The sequence below is a fragment of the Bombina bombina genome, chromosome 1 (genome assembly GCF_027579735.1).
Source record: "Bombina bombina isolate aBomBom1 chromosome 1, aBomBom1.pri, whole genome shotgun sequence".
Lineage (NCBI taxonomy): Eukaryota > Metazoa > Chordata > Amphibia > Anura > Bombinatoridae > Bombina > Bombina bombina.
The window spans coordinates 487,629,312-487,648,027 of NC_069499.1; the positions used below are offsets into that span (position 1 = coordinate 487,629,312).

At 42.0% G+C, this 18,716-nt stretch overlaps 1 protein-coding gene across 1 annotated transcript in view; it reads left to right on the top strand.

Annotated features, from left to right (window-relative positions):
• Positions 1-18,716, top strand: part of NCKAP1 (NCK associated protein 1) — a 472,154-nt gene that overhangs the window by 117,926 nt on the left and 335,512 nt on the right. Inside the window, exons 5-6 of the mRNA XM_053698543.1 lie at positions 2,883-3,025; positions 3,124-3,214. Of these exons, the coding sequence (XP_053554518.1) occupies positions 2,883-3,025; positions 3,124-3,214 (234 nt within the window). The remainder of the gene's footprint in view (positions 1-2,882; positions 3,026-3,123; positions 3,215-18,716) is intronic.

Here is an 18,716-nt window from a genome sequence, read left to right on the forward strand (position 1 = left end):
CTGTGGCAGTACTGTCCTTACTTTGTTTGGACGCTATGGCACAATTATCACATAAATTTAAATGGGGAGACACATTGGCTTTCATACATATAGAACATAGCTTATCTGAAGGTACAGACATGTTAAACAGGCTTAAACTTGTCAACAAAGCACAAAAAACGTTTTAAAATAAAACTGTTACTGTCTCTTTAAATTTCAAACAGAAAACACTTTATTACTGAATATGTGAAAAAGTATGAAGGAATTGTTTCACCACAGTGTCTTAAAGCATTAAAAGTATTGCACACCAAATTTCAGAGCTTTAACCCTTAAAATAACGGAACCGGAGCCGTTTTAAAATTTAACCCCTATACAGTCCCAGCTATAGTCTTTGCTGAGACCCAACCAAGCCCAGAGGGGAATACGATACCAAATGACGCCTTCTAGAAGCTTTTTTATTGATTGCTAGATCCTCACACATGCATCTGCATGCCCTGCTCTCCAAAAACAACTGCGCAGTAATGGCGCGAAAATGAGGCTCAGTCTATAACTAGAAAGGCCCCCTGACTGAAAAAGGTGTCCAACACAGTGCCTGCCGTTTTATAAACGTTCCCCAAGATTATAAATGCCAATTGTTAGCCTAAATCTGAATAATATGCCCAAATAAAGCAATCTATTTAGCCCATAAAAATGTCTACCAGTTTTTTAGCCCTTATTGAGCCCTTTATTCTGTATGTTTGACTAAGAAAATGGCTTACCGGTCCCCATGAGGGGAAATGACAGCCTTCCAGCATTACACAGTCTTGTTAGAAATATGGCTAGTCATACCTTAAGCAGAAAAGTCTGCTAACTGTTTCCCCCAACTGAAGTTACTTCATCTCAACAGTCCTATGTGGAAACAGCAATCGATTTTAGTTACTGTCTGCTAAAATCATCTTCCTCTTACAAACAGAAATCTTCATCCTTTTCTGTTTCAGAGTAAATAGTACATACCAGCACTATTTTAAAATAACAAACACTTGATAGAAGAATAAAAACTACATTTAAACACCAAAAAACTCTTAACCATCTCCGTGGAGATGTTGCCTGTGCAACGGCAAAGAGAATAACTGGGGTGGGCGGAGCCTAGGAGGGACTATATGGCCAGCTTTGCTGGGACTCTTTGCCATTTCCTGTTGGGGAAGAGAATATCCCACAAGTAAGGATGACGCCGTGGACCGGACACACCAATGTTGGAGAAATAATCTTTACATTAGATTATTCTAATACATTTTTGAGGCAGTCTTGTACAGATTCTGCAACATTACTCTTTTGGTGGCTAAAGCTAGTGCTATGATCACTCCACTTGCATTCAAGCCATCTGCTACTTCTAAATTTATCACAATGTATACAAGATATTCTGGGTTTAGAATGGCAGCCATTTAGCTCATCAGATTGATTCAAAACCAAGCTTGTCATCATGATGAATTTCCTATTTCTAAAACACTAAAGGAAATTTATATGGAGGAGTTTTCTAATTCTGAAAAACAGTTACAGGTCTGGTTTAGCGGCCAAAGCTTTAGTGTTTGTCCCACTACCAGGCTATGTGCCCTCTTCCTCTCAGGATCAGCCACTGAAGAATATAGAGAAGATGCAGATGGGGATGCTGCTAATTAAAGGTCCCCCTAGCATGTCATTGACTTCTCTACCAATCAGGTGCTGGCATGAAGCTTCCTTTGCCCCAGTGCAGAACTTGATAAAAAGGATGCTCATTACATGAGTAGGTGATAGGAACTAGCAACTAGGGATAAAGAAGTTGTAGGTTTTATCCTATGTATGACTTCCAGATTAACAAAATAACACTATTAAGTGGTACAATTTAATAATATATTTTTATAAAAGCTGAAAAAGAATGGGTCTTGGGGGGGGTGTTTTTTTTTTTTTTTTGCTGGCTTATAGATTTTGAACAAATTTATTAAGCTCTGATTTCAGAACCAAAGTGGTCAATTGTCTCTCTCACTCCAGAGGATTCAAGGTGTTTTCTGACTAATCTATTGCTGGAACATGTATCACCTTGTATTCATATTAGTATGTCATTTTAAATAATATCCATTTGATTGCTAGAAACCTAATGATGTGGCAGAATAACTGGAACGTAGGAATTCCTGGTGCATATCTTCTACATGTAGGCAGCTCTATATCTTGTGGTGATAAATGCTTATTGAAGGATTGTGTAATAAGGAATATTCTTCTTCTAGACAGGCTACAGTGTATATTATTTTCTAATGCAGAGCTATATTTAATTTATATGACATGTTCTTAGTGCTAAACCAAAGTTTAAGTGGCTATAACAAAAAGCTAATATTTTAATATTATTATGAAGGATCAACAATTAAACCTAAAACATTTTAGACTGTAACTAGCGGCAATAATTGTTTGTTGGAAGAGTCGGCACGCTACAAATTATTAGTGGTGAGCAGGAAAAAAACACTGAATATGAAATGGTTTATTCAGCACAGACGCATCTCTCTTTTTTTAAAGATAAAAAGGGGAAAAAATAATGAACATATTTTAGGATGTATTTTATTTAACTTAAGCATTATTGATGATGGTCTGGTATCTGAGGTAAAGGGACTTGTGTTATTAACAGGCTGTAGACTTAAAGGAATATGGTTTAATGTTCAATCTGGATTGCAAAGTACCATGATCTGTTATTTGTTCTGTAGTCTGGCGTGCATGGATATGAAGATCACCAAACATTACCAGACCGTCTACTGTTCTGTTGAATTACCCACTAAATGCTTTGCATCATGTAAAAATAAAACCTAAAAATCTTACCTTCCAAAAATCTTCTGTAATCATAATTTACCAGCAAATGTGTTATTATTTTATACCTAAATAATACTTTTTTTATCCTTCCACAGACTGTCAACTTTGATTTGACCAAGAACTATCTAGATTTGATCATAACCTATACAACACTAATGATTATGCTTTCTCGCATTGAAGAAAGAAAAGCAATTATAGGCCTCTACAACTACTCGCATGAAATGACACACGGTGCAAGGTTTTTACATTTGTTTGCTTTTTCTTTTAAGGTTTCCTCAAATATTTTAGTGGATCGTAATTTGAAAAGTAGACTTATTTGTATTTATTTCTTTTTAGTGATCGTGAATATCCTCGGCTTGGACAAATGATTGTAGATTATGAAAACCCTTTAAAAAAGATGATGGAAGAGTTTGTTCCACATAGTAAGGTAAAATATCTATCTATATATATATATATATATATATATATATATATATATATATATATATATATATATATATATATATATATATATATATAATAAATATAATATATATATATTTTTAATTTCCTGTCCTCACATCTGCCTTCTGTTTTTTAGTTGAAAATAAAAAATAAAAAAATTATTTAGAGCATTATATCATTAGTAGATAATGATTTGAGAAGCCACCTTCTCAAACCAGAAAATTAAATCTTTCGGTTATAAAACTTTTTAAAACATCATTACAAAAAAACAAAAAAAACCCCACAAAAAACTGTCTTTATTTATAATTAAAGGGACATGAAACCCCAAATTTTCTTTCATGCTTCAGATAGAGAATACAGTTTTAAACAGCTTTCCAATTTACTTCTATTATCAAATTTGCTTAGTTTTCATGTTATTCTATGTTGAAGAGATATCTAGATAGGTAGTGTACACGTGTGGAGCACTAAATTACATCTAATGCTCTTGCTAATGTATAACATTATTGCAGATACGTGCACACACCTGAACTTATCTTCCTGATTTTCAACAGAGGATAACAAGAAAACAAAGAAAATGTGATAAAATAAGTAAATTGGAAAGTTCTTTAAAATCGTTTGTATCTGATTCATGAAAGGAAAAAAAAAATGGATTTTATTTCCCTTTAAAGGGATATGAAACCCAAAAATGTCTTTTGTAATTCAGACAGAGCATACAGTTTTTAAAAAAAAAGTTTCTAATTGACTTCTATTAACAAATTTGCTTCTGTCTCGTGGTATGTGGTGGTTGTGTGTTTTTTCTTTTCTTTAAAGAGATACCTAGATAGGTGTCTGGAGCACTACGTGGCAGAATATAGTGCTGCTAACTAGTGCTATTGCAAATGGATAACATTCTTGCAAAACTGCTGCCTTATAGTGTTTCAGACACCTGCATGCTCCTGAGCTTACACCCAGCTTTTCAACAAAAGATACAAAGCGAACAAAGACAATTTGATAATTTAAAGTAAAATTGTATTTTCTGCCTGAATCATGAAAACTAATTTTGGGGGTTTCATGTTCCCTTAATAATTTCATGGCCTGCATAAAAATAGATTGTTTTGGAAAGAAGCTGCTCAGTCTTATACAAATTTCACTTTTACATACAATATTACCGTTCTTGTACAACAGGTGGCGCTGTGTATCTGATATAGATTTTAGTTTGTCAAAAAATTATTTTGTTCCCAGTGTCTCCATATATTTGCTTGATAGAAATAGGTTCCTATGGTTTAGTCCATATCACCAGAAGAAGAGAGAAGGAAAAATGTTAATTTGAAACCTACATATAATATAGTATATACATGTTATATTATATTTATGTTTCCCTCTGTGATAGGTAAACTTTCACCTAGATTACGAGTCTTGCGTTAGCCTTAAAAAGCAGTGTTGAGAGGTCCCAACGCTGCTTTTTAACGCCCGCTGGTATTACGAGTCTGGCAGGTACAGGTGTACCGCTCACTTTTTTCCCCGCGATTTTAGCATACCGCAAATCCCCTTACGTCAATTGCGTATCCTATCTTTTTAATGGGATTTTTCTAACGCCGGTATTACGATCGCTGGAAAAAGTGAGCGGTACACCCTCTACCTCCAAGACTCCTACCGCATTTAAGAGTTTTATGGGCTAACGCCGTAACATAAAACTCTTAACTAAAGTGCTATAAAGTACAAGAACACCCATAAACTACATTTATTAACCTCTAATCTGCCGCCCACAACTTCGCCGCTACTATATTAAATGTATTAACCTCTAACCCTAACCCCCCTAACTGAAATATAATTTAAATACATCTAAATAATTTATTCCTATTTAAAACTAAATACTTACCTGTAAAATAAACCCTAAGATAGCTACAATATAACTAATAATTACATTGTAGCTATCTCAGGATTTATTTTTATTTTACAGGCAACTTTGTATTTATTTTAACTAGATACAATACAGGGAGTGCAGAATTATTAGGCAAATGAGTATTTTGACCACATCATCCTCTTTATGCATGTTGTCTTACTCCAAGCTGTATAGGCTCGAAAGCCTACTACCAATTAAGCATATTAGGTGATGTGCATCTCTGTAATGAGAAGGGGTGTGGTCTAATGACCTCAACACCCTATATCAGGTGTGCATAATTATTAGGCAACTTCCTTTCCTTTGGCAAAATGGGTCAAAAGAAGGACTTGACAGGCTCAGAAAAGTCAAAAATAGTGAGATATCTTGCAGAGGGATGCAGCACTCTTAAAATTGCAAAGCTTCTGAAGCGTGATCATCGAACAATCAAGCGTTTCATTCAAAATAGTCAACAGGGTCGCAAGAAGCGTGTGGAAAAACCAAGGCGCAAAATAACTGCCCATGAACTGAGAAAAGTCAAGCGTGCAGCTGCCAAGATGCCACTTGCCACCAGTTTGGCCATATTTCAGAGCTGCAACATCACTGGAGTGCCCAAAAGCACAAGGTGTGCAATACTCAGAGACATGGCCAAGGTAAGAAAGGCTGAAAGACGACCACCACTGAACAAGACACACAAGCTGAAACGTCAAGACTGGGCCAAGAAATATCTCAAGACTGATTTTTCTAAGGTTTTATCGACTGATGAAATGAGAGTGAGTCTTGATGGGCCAGATGGATGGGCCCGTGGCTGGATTGGTAAAGGGCAGAGAGCTCCAGTCCGACTCAGACGCCAGCAAGGTGGAGGTGGAGTACTGGTTTGGGCTGGTATCATCAAAGATGAGCTTGTGGGGCCTTTTCGGGTTGAGGATGGAGTCAAGCTCAACTCCCAGTCCTACTGCCAGTTTCTGGAAGACACCTTCTTCAAGCAGTGGTACAGGAAGAAGTCTGCATCCTTCAAGAAAAACATGATTTTCATGCAGGACAATGCTCCATCACACGCGTCCAAGTACTCCACAGCGTGGCTGGCAAGAAAGTGTATAAAAGAAGAAAATCTAATGACATGGCCTCCTTGTTCACCTGATCTGAACCCCATTGAGAACCTGTGGTCCATCATCAAATGTGAGATTTACAAGGAGGGAAAACAGTACACCTCTCTGAACAGTGTCTGGGAGGCTGTGGTTGCTGCTGCACGCAATGTTGATGGTGAACAGATCAAAACACTGACAGAATCCATGGATGGCAGGCTTTTGAGTGTCCTTGCAAAGAAAGGTGGCTGTATTGGTCACTGATTTGTTTTTGTTTTGTTTTTGAATGTCAGAAATGTATATTTGTGAATGTTGAGATGTTATATTGGTTTCACTGGTAAAAATAAATAATTGAAATGGGTATATATTTGTTTTTTGTTAAGTTGCCTAATAATTATGCACAGTAATAGTCACCTGCACACACAGATATCCCCCTAAAATAGCTATAACTAAAAACAAACTAAAAACTACTTCCAAAACTATTCAGCTTTGATATTAATGAGTTTTCTCCAACATAGGTGTGTCCGGTCCACGGCGTCATCCTTACTTGTGGGATATTCTCTTCCCCAACAGGAAATGGCAAAGAGCCCAGCAAAGCTGGTCACATGATCCCTCCTAGGCTCCGCCTACCCCAGTCATTCTCTTTGCCGTTGTACAGGCAACATCTCCACGGAGATGGCTTAGAGTTTTTTAGTGTTTAACTGTAGTTTGCGCCAATACTCCTTACTATGCAACAATTAACGGCTGTAATGGATAATTCTATCAAAAACATTTTAGCCAAAATGCCCACTTATCAGCGCAAGCGCGACTGCTCTGTTTTAGATACTGAAGAGCATGGGGACGCTGATGATAATGGTTCTGAAATGCCCCTACACCAGTCTGAGGGGGCCAGGGAGGTTTTGTCTGAGGGAGAAATTTCAGATTCAGGGAAAATTTCTCAACAAGCTGAACCCGATGTGATTACATTTAAATTTAAGTTGGAACATCTCCGCGCTCTGCTTAAGGAGGTATTATCCACTCTGGATGATTGTGAGAATTTGATCATCCCAGAGAAACTATGTAAAATGGACAAGTTCCTAGAGGTCCCGGGGCTCCCAGAAGCTTTTCCTATACCCAAGCGGGTGGCGGACATTGTAAATAAAGAATGGGAAAGGCCCGGTATACCTTTCGTCCCTCCCCCCATATTTAAAAAATTGTTTCCTATGGTCGACCCCAGAAAGGACTTATGGCAGACAGTCCCCAAGGTCGAGGGAGCGGTTTCTACTTTAAACAAACGCACCACTATACCCATAGAAGATAGTTGTGCTTTCAAAGATCCTATGGATAAAAAATTAGAAGGTTTGCTTAAAAAGATGTTTGTTCAGCAAGGTTACCTTCTACAACCAATTTCATGCATTGTCCCTGTCACTACAGCCGCGTGTTTCTGGTTCGATGAGCTAGTAAAGGCGATCGATAGTGATTCTCCTCCTTATGAGGAGATTATGGACAGAATCCGTGCTCTCAAATTGGCCAATTCTTTCACCCTAGACGCCACTTTGCAATTGGCTAGGTTAGCGGCGAAAAATTCTGGGTTTGCTATTGTGGCGCGCAGAGCGCTTTGGTTGAAATCTTGGTCAGCGGATGCGTCTTCCAAGAACAAACTACTTAACATTCCTTTCAAGGGGAAAACGCTGTTTGGCCCTGACTTGAAAGAGATTATCTCTGATATCACTGGGGGTAAGGGCCACGCCCTTCCTCAGGATAGGTCTTTCAAGGCCAAAAATAAACCTAATTTTCGTCCCTTTCGTAGAAACGGACCAGCCCCAAGTGCTACGTCCTCTAAGCAAGAGGGTAATACTTCTCAAGCCAAGCCAGCCTGGAGACCAATGCAAGGCTGGAACAAGGGAAAGCAGGCCAAGAAACCTGCCACTGCTACCAAGACAGCATGAAATGTTGGCCCCCGATCCGGGACCGGATCTGGTGGGGGGCAGACTCTCTCTCTTTGCTCAGGCTTGGGCAAGAGATGTTCTGGATCCTTGGGCACTAGAAATAGTCTCCCAAGGTTATCTTCTGGAATTCAAGGGGCTTCCCCCAAGGGGGAGGTTCCACAGGTCTCAATTGTCTTCAGACCATATAAAGAGACAGGCATTCTTACATTGTGTAGAAGACCTGTTAAAAATGGGAGTGATTCATCCTGTTCCATTAGGAGAACAAGGGATGGGGTTCTACTCCAATCTGTTCATAGTTCCCAAAAAAGAGGGAACGTTCAGACCATTCTTAGATCTCAAGATCTTAAACAAGTTTCTCAAGGTTCCATCGTTCAAAATGGAAACCATTCGAACAATTCTTCCTTCCATCCAGGAAGGTCAATTCATGACCACGGTGGATTTAAAGGATGCGTATCTACATATTCCTATCCACAAGGAACATCATCGGTTCCTAAGGTTCGCATTCCTGGACAAGCATTACCAGTTCGTGGCGCTTCCTTTCGGATTAGCCACTGCTCCAAGGATTTTCACAAAGGTACTAGGGTCCCTTCTAGCGGTACTAAGACCAAGGGGCATTGCAGTAGTTCCTTACTTGGACGACATTCTGATTCAAGCGTCGTCCCTTCCTCAAGCAAAGGCTCACACGGACATAGTCCTGGCCTTTCTCAGATCTCACGGATGGAAAGTGAACGTGGAAAAGAGTTCTCTATCTCCGTCGACAAGGGTTCCCTTCTTGGGAACAATAATAGACTCCTTAGAAATGAGGATTTTTCTGACAGAGGCCAGAAAAACAAAACTTCTAAGCTCTTGTCAAACACTTCATTCCGTTCCTCTTCCTTCCATAGCGCAGTGCATGGAAGTAATAGGTTTGATGGTAGCGGCAATGGACATAGTTCCTTTTGCGCGCATTCATCTAAGACCATTACAACTGTGCATGCTCAGTCAGTGGAATGGGGACTATACAGACTTGTCTCCGAAGATACAAGTAAATCAGAGGACCAGAGACTCACTCCGTTGGTGGCTGTCCCTGGACAACCTGTCACAAGGGATGACCTTCCGCAGACCAGAGTGGGTCATTGTCACGACCGACGCCAGTCTGATGGGCTGGGGCGCGGTCTGGGGACCCCTGAAAGCTCAGGGTCTTTGGTCTCGGGAAGAATCTCTTCTACCGATAAATATTCTGGAACTGAGAGCGATATTCAATGCTCTCAAGGCTTGGCCTCAGCTAGCAAAGGCCAAGTTCATACGGTTTCAATCAGACAACATGACGACTGTTGCGTACATCAACCATCAGGGGGGAACAAGGAGTTCCCTGGCGATGGAAGAAGTGACCAAAATCATTCAATGGGCGGAGACTCACTCCTGCCACCTATCTGCAATCCACATCCCAGGAGTGGAAAATTGGGAAGCGGATTTTCTGAGTCGTCAGACATTACATCCGGGGGAGTGGGAACTCCATCCGGAAATCTTCGCCCAAATTACTCAACTGTGGGGCATTCCAGACATGGATCTGATGGCCTCTCGTCAGAACTTCAAGGTTCCTTGCTACGGGTCCAGATCCAGGGATCCCAAGGCGACTCTAGTAGATGCACTAGTAGCACCTTGGACCTTCAAACTAGCTTATGTATTCCCGCCGTTTCCTCTCATCCCCAGGCTGGTAGCCAGGATCAATCAAGAGAGGGCGTCGGTGATCTTGATAGCTCCTGCGTGGCCACGCAGGACTTGGTATGCAGATCTGGTGAATATGTCATCGGCTCCACCATGGAAGCTACCTTTGAGACGAGACCTTCTTGTTCAAGGTCCGTTCGAACATCCGAATCTGATCTCACTCCAGCTGACTGCTTGGAGATTGAACGCTTGATCTTATCAAAACGAGGGTTCTCAGATTCTGTTATTGATACTCTTGTTCAGGCCAGAAAGCCTGTAACTAGAAAAATTTACCACAAAATATGGAAAAAATATATCTGTTGGTGTGAATCTAAAGGATTCCCTTGGGACAAGGTAAAGATTCCTAAGATTCTATCCTTTCTTCAAGAAGGATTGGAGAAAGGATTATCTGCAAGTTCCTTGAAGGGACAGATTTCTGCCTTGTCTGTGTTACTTCACAAAAAGCTGGCAGCTGTGCCAGATGTTCAAGCCTTTGTTCAGGCTCTGGTTAGAATCAAGCCTGTTTACAAACCTTTGACTCCTCCTTGGAGTCTCAACTTAGTTCTTTCAGTTCTTCAGGGGGTTCCGTTTGAACCCTTACATTCCGTTGATATTAAGTTATTATCTTGGAAAGTTTTGTTTTTGGTTGCAATTTCTTCTGCTAGAAGAGTTTCAGAATTATCTGCTCTGCAGTGTTCTCCTCCTTATCTGGTGTTCCATGCAGATAAGGTGGTTTTACGTACTAAACCTGGTTTTCTTCCAAAAGTTGTTTCTAACAAAAACATTAACCAGGAGATAGTCGTACCTTCTTTGTGTCCGAAACCAGTTTCGAAGAAGGAACGTTTGTTGCACAATTTGGATGTTGTTCGCGCTCTAAAATTCTATTTAGATGCTACAAAGGATTTTAGACAAACATCTTCCTTGTTTGTTGTTTATTCTGGTAAAAGGAGAGGTCAAAAAGCAACTTCTACCTCTCTCTCTTTTTGGATTAAAAGCATCATCAGATTGGCTTATGTGACTGCCGGACGGCAGCCTCCTGAAAGAATCACAGCTCATTCCACTAGGGCTGTGGCTTCCACATGGGCCTTCAAGAACGAGGCTTCTGTTGATCAGATATGTAGGGCAGCGACTTGGTCTTCACTGCACACTTTTACCAAATTTTACAAGTTTGATACTTTTGCTTCTTCTGAGGCTATTTTTGGGAGAAAGGTTTTGCAAGCCGTGGTGCCTTCCATTTAGGTGACCTGATTTGCTCCCTCCCTTCATCCGTGTCCTAAAGCTTTGGTATTGGTTCCCACAAGTAAGGATGACGCCGTGGACCGGACACACCTATGTTGGAGAAAACAGAATTTATGTTTACCTGATAAATTACTTTCTCCAACGGTGTGTCCGGTCCACGGCCCGCCCTGGTTTTTTAATCAGGTCTGATAATTTATTTTCTTTAACTACAGTCACCACGTTATCATATGGTTTCTCCTATGCAAATATTCCTCCTTAACGTCGGTCGAATGACTGGGGTAGGCGGAGCCTAGGAGGGATCATGTGACCAGCTTTGCTGGGCTCTTTGCCATTTCCTGTTGGGGAAGAGAATATCCCACAAGTAAGGATGACGCCGTGGACCGGACACACCGTTGGAGAAAGTAATTTATCAGGTAAACATAAATTCTGTTTTTTGGGTTCATTGAGAACATGGTTGTTCAATAATAAAATTAATCCTCAAAAATACAACTTGCCTAATAATTCTGCACTCCCTGTAGTTATTAAATGGTTATTAACTATTTAATAACTACCTAGCTAAAATAAGTACAAATTTACCTGTAAAATAAACCATAACCTAAGTTACAATTACACCTAACACTACACTATCATTAAATTAATTACATAAAATACCTACAATTAATTACAATGAAATAAAATAAACTAAATTACGAAAAACAACAAACACTAAATTACAGAAAATAAAAAAGAAATTACAGATATTTCTCTTGTAAGGTGTATCCAGTCCACGGATTCATCCTTTACTTGTGGGATATTCTCCTTCCCAACAGGAAGTGGCAAAGAGAGCACACAGCAGAGCTGTCCATATAGCTCCCCCTCTAGCTCCACCCCCCAGTCATTCTCTTTGCTGGCTCTAAGCAACAGGGTCCCTCTCGGAAGGGTAAAGTGAATGTGGTGTTAGATTTGTAGTTTTTTGTTCTACAAGCAAAAGTTTGTTATTTTAAATGGTACCAGTGTGTACTGTTTACTCTCCAGCAGAAAAGAGATGAAGATTTCTGCAGAGAGGAAGATGATTTTAGCTTGTTGTAACTAAAATCCACTGCTGTTCCCACACAGGACTGAGGAGTACAAGAAAACTTCAGTTGGGGGGGGGGAACGGTTTGCAGGTTAGGCTGCAATAAGGTATGTTCAATCATTTATTTCTAGACAAGACTGTGATAATGCTAGAAAAGGACTGATAAGATCCCCATGAGGGAAGGGTAAGCTTTATTCAGAGACTAAGTATGGAATTACAAGCTTATATAACGGGGCTAATTTATGCTGGTTGACACTATTTTATGGCAAGTTGACACTTTTTTATGGCAAACGGTTTTTACTAAGAAAAATTGTTTTTTGAGACTCTTTGAAGGTCCCTTTGGGTTTGTTACAGGGGTTGTTACCCACATGGCTAATATTATAACTCTTAGGAGTGTTTTCTTAGGCCTCACAGCCCCGGAGTAAGGTGGGAGGGACCTAATTTTGTGCATCAGATGCGCAGTTAGTTTGGCTAGATCTTCAGGCTGTGTTCACATGGAGGCTCCTGCTACAGTTTGAGGACCCATAAGAAGCTTTTTCCCCATAAATCTGACTCCTAAGGGAAGGTAGGGCCACAGCAGAGCTGTGGCAAGGTGCTAAAGTTGTTTTAACCGGTCTGTTAGCTTACTACTGATCCGGTTTGGGCATTAAGGGGTTAATCGTTTTTCTTGCTAGTTATGCAATCTTACCAATGCTTTAGGTACATACTGTGAAAATTTCAAAAAGTTTGGTGCATTTTTCATTTTTGGAAAATTGTGTGCCCTTTTTATCTCTTGAAGGCACAGTAACGTTTTTTTGCAAAGTGTGTTTTTGCTTGATTAAAGTGATTTCTAAGCCTGTTTGTCTTACTACTAGTCTGTTAAACATGTCTGACACCAAGGAAAATCCTTGTTCAATGTGTTTAGAAGCCATGGTGGAACCCCCTCTCAAAATGTGTCCCACTTGTATTGATATGTCTATACATTTTAAAGACCATATTGTTGCACTTAAAAATGTGCCCCAAGATGATTCTCAGACAGAAGGTAATGAGGTTAGCCCGTTGACCTCTCCCCAAGTGTCACAACCAGTTACGCCCCCTCAAGCGACACCTAGCACCTCTAGCGCGTCTAACTCTTTTACCTTGCAAGACTTGGCGGCAGTTATGGATAATACCCTCTCAGTATTTTTATCTAAGCTGCCCGTGTTACCTGCAAAGCGTGATAGCTCTGTTTTAAGAACAGATTATGAGCATTCTGACGCTTTAGTAGCCGTATCTGATATACACTCACAACGCTCTGAAATGGGGGCGAGGGATGGGCTGTCTGAAGGAGAAATTTCCGATTCGGGAAAGGTTGCTCCTCAGACAGACTCGGATACGTTGGCTTTTAAATTTAAACTAGAACACCTCCGCTTATTGCTCAGGGAGGTATTAGTTACTCTGGATGACTGTGACCCTTTGGTGGTTCCAGAGAAATTGTGTAAAATGGACAAGTACCTAGAAGTTCCTGTTTACACTGATGTGTTCCCGGTCCCTAAGAGGATCGCGGATATAGTAACTAGGGAGTGGGATAGACCAGGTATTCCGTTTGTCCCCCCTCCTGTTTTTAAGAAAATGTTCCCCATATCTGACACCACGCGGGACTCGTGGCAGACGGTCCCTAAGGTGGAGGGGGCTGTTTCTTCACTTGCTAAACGCACAACCATATCAATTGAGGACAGTTGTGCTTTTAAAGACCCTATGGATAAAAAATTAGAGGGTTTACTTAAGAAAATCTTTGTTCATCAAGGTTTTCTTCTCCAACCTATAGCGTGCATTGTTCCTGTAACTACTGCAGCTGCTTTCTGGTTCGAAGCGCTGGAAGATGCGCTCCAGACGGAGACCTCATATGAGGACATTATGGACAGAATTAAGGCTCTTAAGCTGGCTAATTCTTTTATCACAGATGCCGCTTTCCAACTAGCTAAGTTAGCGGCAAAGAATTCAGGTTTCGCCATTCTGGCGCGCAGGGCGCTATGGCTAAAGTCCTGGTCGGCCGATGTGTCGTCAAAATCCAACATCTGAACATCCCTTTCAAAGGAAAGACCCTTTTCGGGCCTGAATTGAAAGAGATTATCCCAGAAATCACTGGGGGAAAAGGCCATGCTCTCCCTCAGGACAAGTCCTTTAAGACTAAGAACAAACAAAATAATTTTCGTTCCTTTCGAAATTTCAGGAGCGGTCTCGCTTCATCCTCCCCTGCTGCAAAGCAAGAGGGTAACGCTTCACAACCCAGGGCAGCCTGGAAACCTTACCAGGGCTGGGACAAGGGTAAACAGGCCAAGAAGCATGCAGCTGCCTCCAAGACAGCTTGAAGGGGTAGCCCCCGATCCGGGACCGGATCTAGTGGGGGGCAGACTCTCTTCGCTCAAGCCTGGGCAAGAGACATACACGATCCTTGGACCTTAGAGATTGTATCCCAGGGATATCTTCTAGAATTCAAGGACTCCCCTCCAAGGGGAAGGTTCCACATTTCTCGTCTGTCTTCAGACCAGACAAAGAAAGAGGCGTTCTTACGCTGCGTAGAAGACCTACATACAATGGGAGTGATCCAACCAGTTCCAATTGTGGAACAAGGGCTGGGTTTTTACTCAAACCTGTTTGTGGTTCCCAAAAAAGAAGGAACTTTCAGACCAATCCTGGATCTCAAAATTCTAAACAAATTCCTCAGAGTCCCATCATTCAAGATGGAGACCATTCGGACAATATTACCAATGATCCAGGAGGGTCAATTTATGACTACCGTGGATCTAAAGGATGCGTATCTACATATTCCTATCCACAAAGATCATCACCAGTTCCTCAGGTTCGCCTTTCTGTACAAGCATTGTCCGTTCGTGGCTCTTCCTTTCGGGTTGGCCACTGCTCCCAGAATTTTCACAAAGGTGCTAGGGTCCCTTCTGGCGGTTCTAAGACCGCGGGGCATAGCAGTGGCGCCTTACCGTGACGACATCTTAATTCAGGCGTCGACTTTCCAAAAAGCCAAGTCTCACACGGAAATTGTATTGGCCTTTCTGAGGTCTCACGGGTGGAAGGTGAACATCAAAAAGAGTTCTCTCTCCCCCCTCACAAGAGTTCCCTTCCTAGGAACACTAATAGACTCGGTAGAAATGAAAATATTTCTGACGGAGGTCAGAAAGTTAAAACTCTTAACTTCTTGCCGAGCTCTTCATTCCATTCCTCGGCCGTCTGTAGGCTCAGTGCATGGAGACAATCGGACTAATGGTAGCAGCAATGGACATAGTCTCTTTTGCACGGATACACCTCAGACCACTGCAACTATGCATGCTCAAACAGTGGAACGGGGACCAGGGGACCAGAGATTCTCTTCTCTGGTGGTTGTCTCAGGATCACCTGTCTCAGGGAATGTGTTTCCGCAGATCAGAGTGGATCATCGTAACGACCAACGCCAGTCTGTTGGGCTGGGGTGCAGTCTGGGACTCCCTGAAAGCTCAGGGCTTATGGTCTCGGGAAGAAGCTCTTCTCCCGATAAACATTCTGTAACTGAGGGCGATATTCAACGCTCTTCAGGCATGGCCTCAGCTAGCTGCGGCCAAATTCATCAGATTTCAGTCGGACAACATCACGACTGTAGCTTACATCAACCATCAAGGGGGAACAAGGAGTCCCCTAGCAATGATGGAAGTAACCAAAATAATCAGGTGGGCGGAGGATCACTCTTGCCACCTCTCAGCAATTCACATCCCAGGAGTAGACAACTGGGAAGCGGATTTTCTAAGTCGTCAGACTTTTCACCCGGGGGAGTGGGAACTCCACCCGGAGGTATTTGCCCAGCTGACTCAGCTATGGGCACTCCAGAATTGGATCTGATGGCGTCCCGTCAGAATGCCAAACTTCCTCTTTATGGGTCTAGGTCCCGGGATCCCCAGGCGGTGTTGATAGATGCTCTAGCAGCGCCTTGGTCCTTCAATCTGGCCTATGTGTTTCCACCGTTTCCTCTCCTTCCTCGTCTGGTTGCCAGAATCAAGTAGGAGTGGGCGTCGGTGATTCTAATAGCACCTGCATGGCCACGCAGGACTTGGTATGCAGACCTAGTGGACATGTCATCCGTTCCACCACGGACTCTGCCAATGAGGCAGGACCTTCTACTTCAAGGTCCTTTCAAACATCCAAATCTAATTTCTCTGCGTCTGACTGCTTGGAGATTGAACGCCTAACTCTATCTAAGCGTGGTTTCTCTGAGTCGGTTATCGATACCCTGAATCAGGCTAGAAAGCCTGTCACCAGGAAAATCTACCATAAGATTTGGCGAAAATATCTTTGTTGGTGCGAATCCAAGGGTTACTCATGGAGTAAGATTAGGATTCCCAGGATATTGTCCTTTCTCCAAGAAGGATTGGAGAAAGGATTATCAGCTAGTTCCTTACAAGGACAGATATCTGCTTTGTCTATTCTTTTACACAAACGTCTGGCAGAGGTACCAGACGTTCAAGCGTTTAGTCAGGCTTTAATCAGAATCAAGCCTGTTTATAGACCTGTGGCTCCGCCATGGAGTCTGAATTTAGTTCTTTCAGTTCTGCAAGGGGTTCTGTTTGAACCTTTACATTCCATAGATATTAAGCTTTTATCTTGGATAGTTTTGTTTTTGGTAGCTATCTCTTCTGCTCGAAGAGTTTCAGAGTTATCTGCCTTACAGTGTGACTCACCTTACTTGGTGTTCCACGCAGATAAGGTAGTTTTGCGTACCAAACCCGGTTTTCTTCCTAAAGTTTTATTTACAAGCAACTAAGGATTTCAGACATACAACTTCATTGTTTGTCATCTATTCTGGTAAGAGGAGAGGTCAGAAGGCGACTGCTACCTCTCTTTCCTTTTGGCTGAAAAGCATCATCCGTCTGGCCTATGAGACTGCTGGCCAGCAGCCTCCTGAAACAATTACTGCTCATTCTACCAGAGCAGTGGCTTCCACATGGGTTTTTAAAAATGAGGCTTCTGTTGAACAGATTTGTAAGGCAGCGACTTGGTCTTCGCTGCATACCTTTTACAAATTTTACAAATTTGATACTTTTGCTTCTTCCGAGGCTATTTTTGGGAGAAAGGTTTTACAAGCAGTGGTGCCTTCCGTTTAACGTACCTGTCTTGTTCCCTCCCTTCATCCGTGTCCTAAAGCTTTGATATTGGTATCCCACAAGTAAAGGATGAATCCGTGGACTGGATACACCTTACAAGAGAAAACAAAATTTATGCTTACCTGATAAATTACTTTCTCTTGTGGTGTATCCAGTCCACGGCCCGCCTTGGCTCTTAGTCAGGTAGATTTTTGGTCTAAACTACAGTCACCACTGCACCCTATGGTTTCTCCTTTTTCTTCCTAACCTCCGGTCGAATGACTGGGGGGTGGAGCTAGAGGGGGAGCTATATGGACAGCTCTGCTGTGTGCTCTCTTTGCCACTTCCTGTTGGGAAGGAGAATATCCCACAAGTAAAGGATGAATCCGTGGACTGGATACACCACAAGAGAACGTAATTTATCAGGTAAGCATAAATTCTGTTTTTAAACTAATTACACCTAATCTAACCGCCCTAACAAATTAAAAAAGTCCCCCCAAAATAAAAAAAAATCCCTACCCTATACTAAATTACAAATAGCCCTTAAAAGGGCCTTTTGTGGGGCATTTCCCCAAAGTAATCAGCTCTTTTACCTGTAAAAAAAAAATACAATACCCCCCCCCCCAACATTAAAACCCACACACCCAACCCTACTCTAAAACTCACCCAATCCCCCCTTAATAAAACCTAACACTAACCCCCAGAAGATCACCCTACCTTGAGCCGTCATCACCCAGCCGGGCACAAGTGGACCTCCAGAGGGGCAGAAGTCTTCATCCGATCCGGCCAGAAGAGGCCATCCAGACCGGCAGAAGTATTCATCCATCTTCTATCTTCTTCCATCCGGAGCGGAGCGGGTCCATCTTGAAGACATCCGACGCGGAGCATTCCTTTCCATCTGACGGCGACTGAAGAATGAAGGTTCCTTTTAAGTGACGTCATCCAAGATGGCGTCCCTTCAATTCCGATCAATTCCAATCGGAATTAAGGTAGGAAAAATCCTATTGGCTGATGCAATCAGCCAATAGAATTGAGCTTGCATTCTATTGGCTGATTGGAACAGCCAATAGAATGCGAGCTCAATCCTATTGGCTGATTGCATCAGCCAATAGGATTTTTCCTACCTTAATTCCGATTGGCTTGGATGACGTCACTTAAAGGAACCTTCATTCTTCAGTCGCCGTCGGATGGAAGAGGATGCTCCGCGTCAAATGTCTTCAAGATGGACCCGCTCCGGATGGAAGAAGATAGAAGATGCCGCCTGGATGAAGACGTCTGCCGGTCTGGATGTCCTCTTCTGGCCGGATCGGATGATGACTTCTGCCGGTCTGGAGGTCCACTTGTGCCCGGCTTGGTGAAGACGACTCAAGGTGATCTTCAGGGGGTTAGTGTTAGGTTTTATTAAGGGGGGATTGGGTGGGTTTTAGAGTAGGATTGGGTGTGTGGATTTTTAATGTTGGGGGGGGGTATTGTATTTTATTTTACAGGTAAAAGAGCTGATTACTTTGGGGCAATGCCCCGCAAAAGGCCCTTTTAAGGGCTATTTGTAAT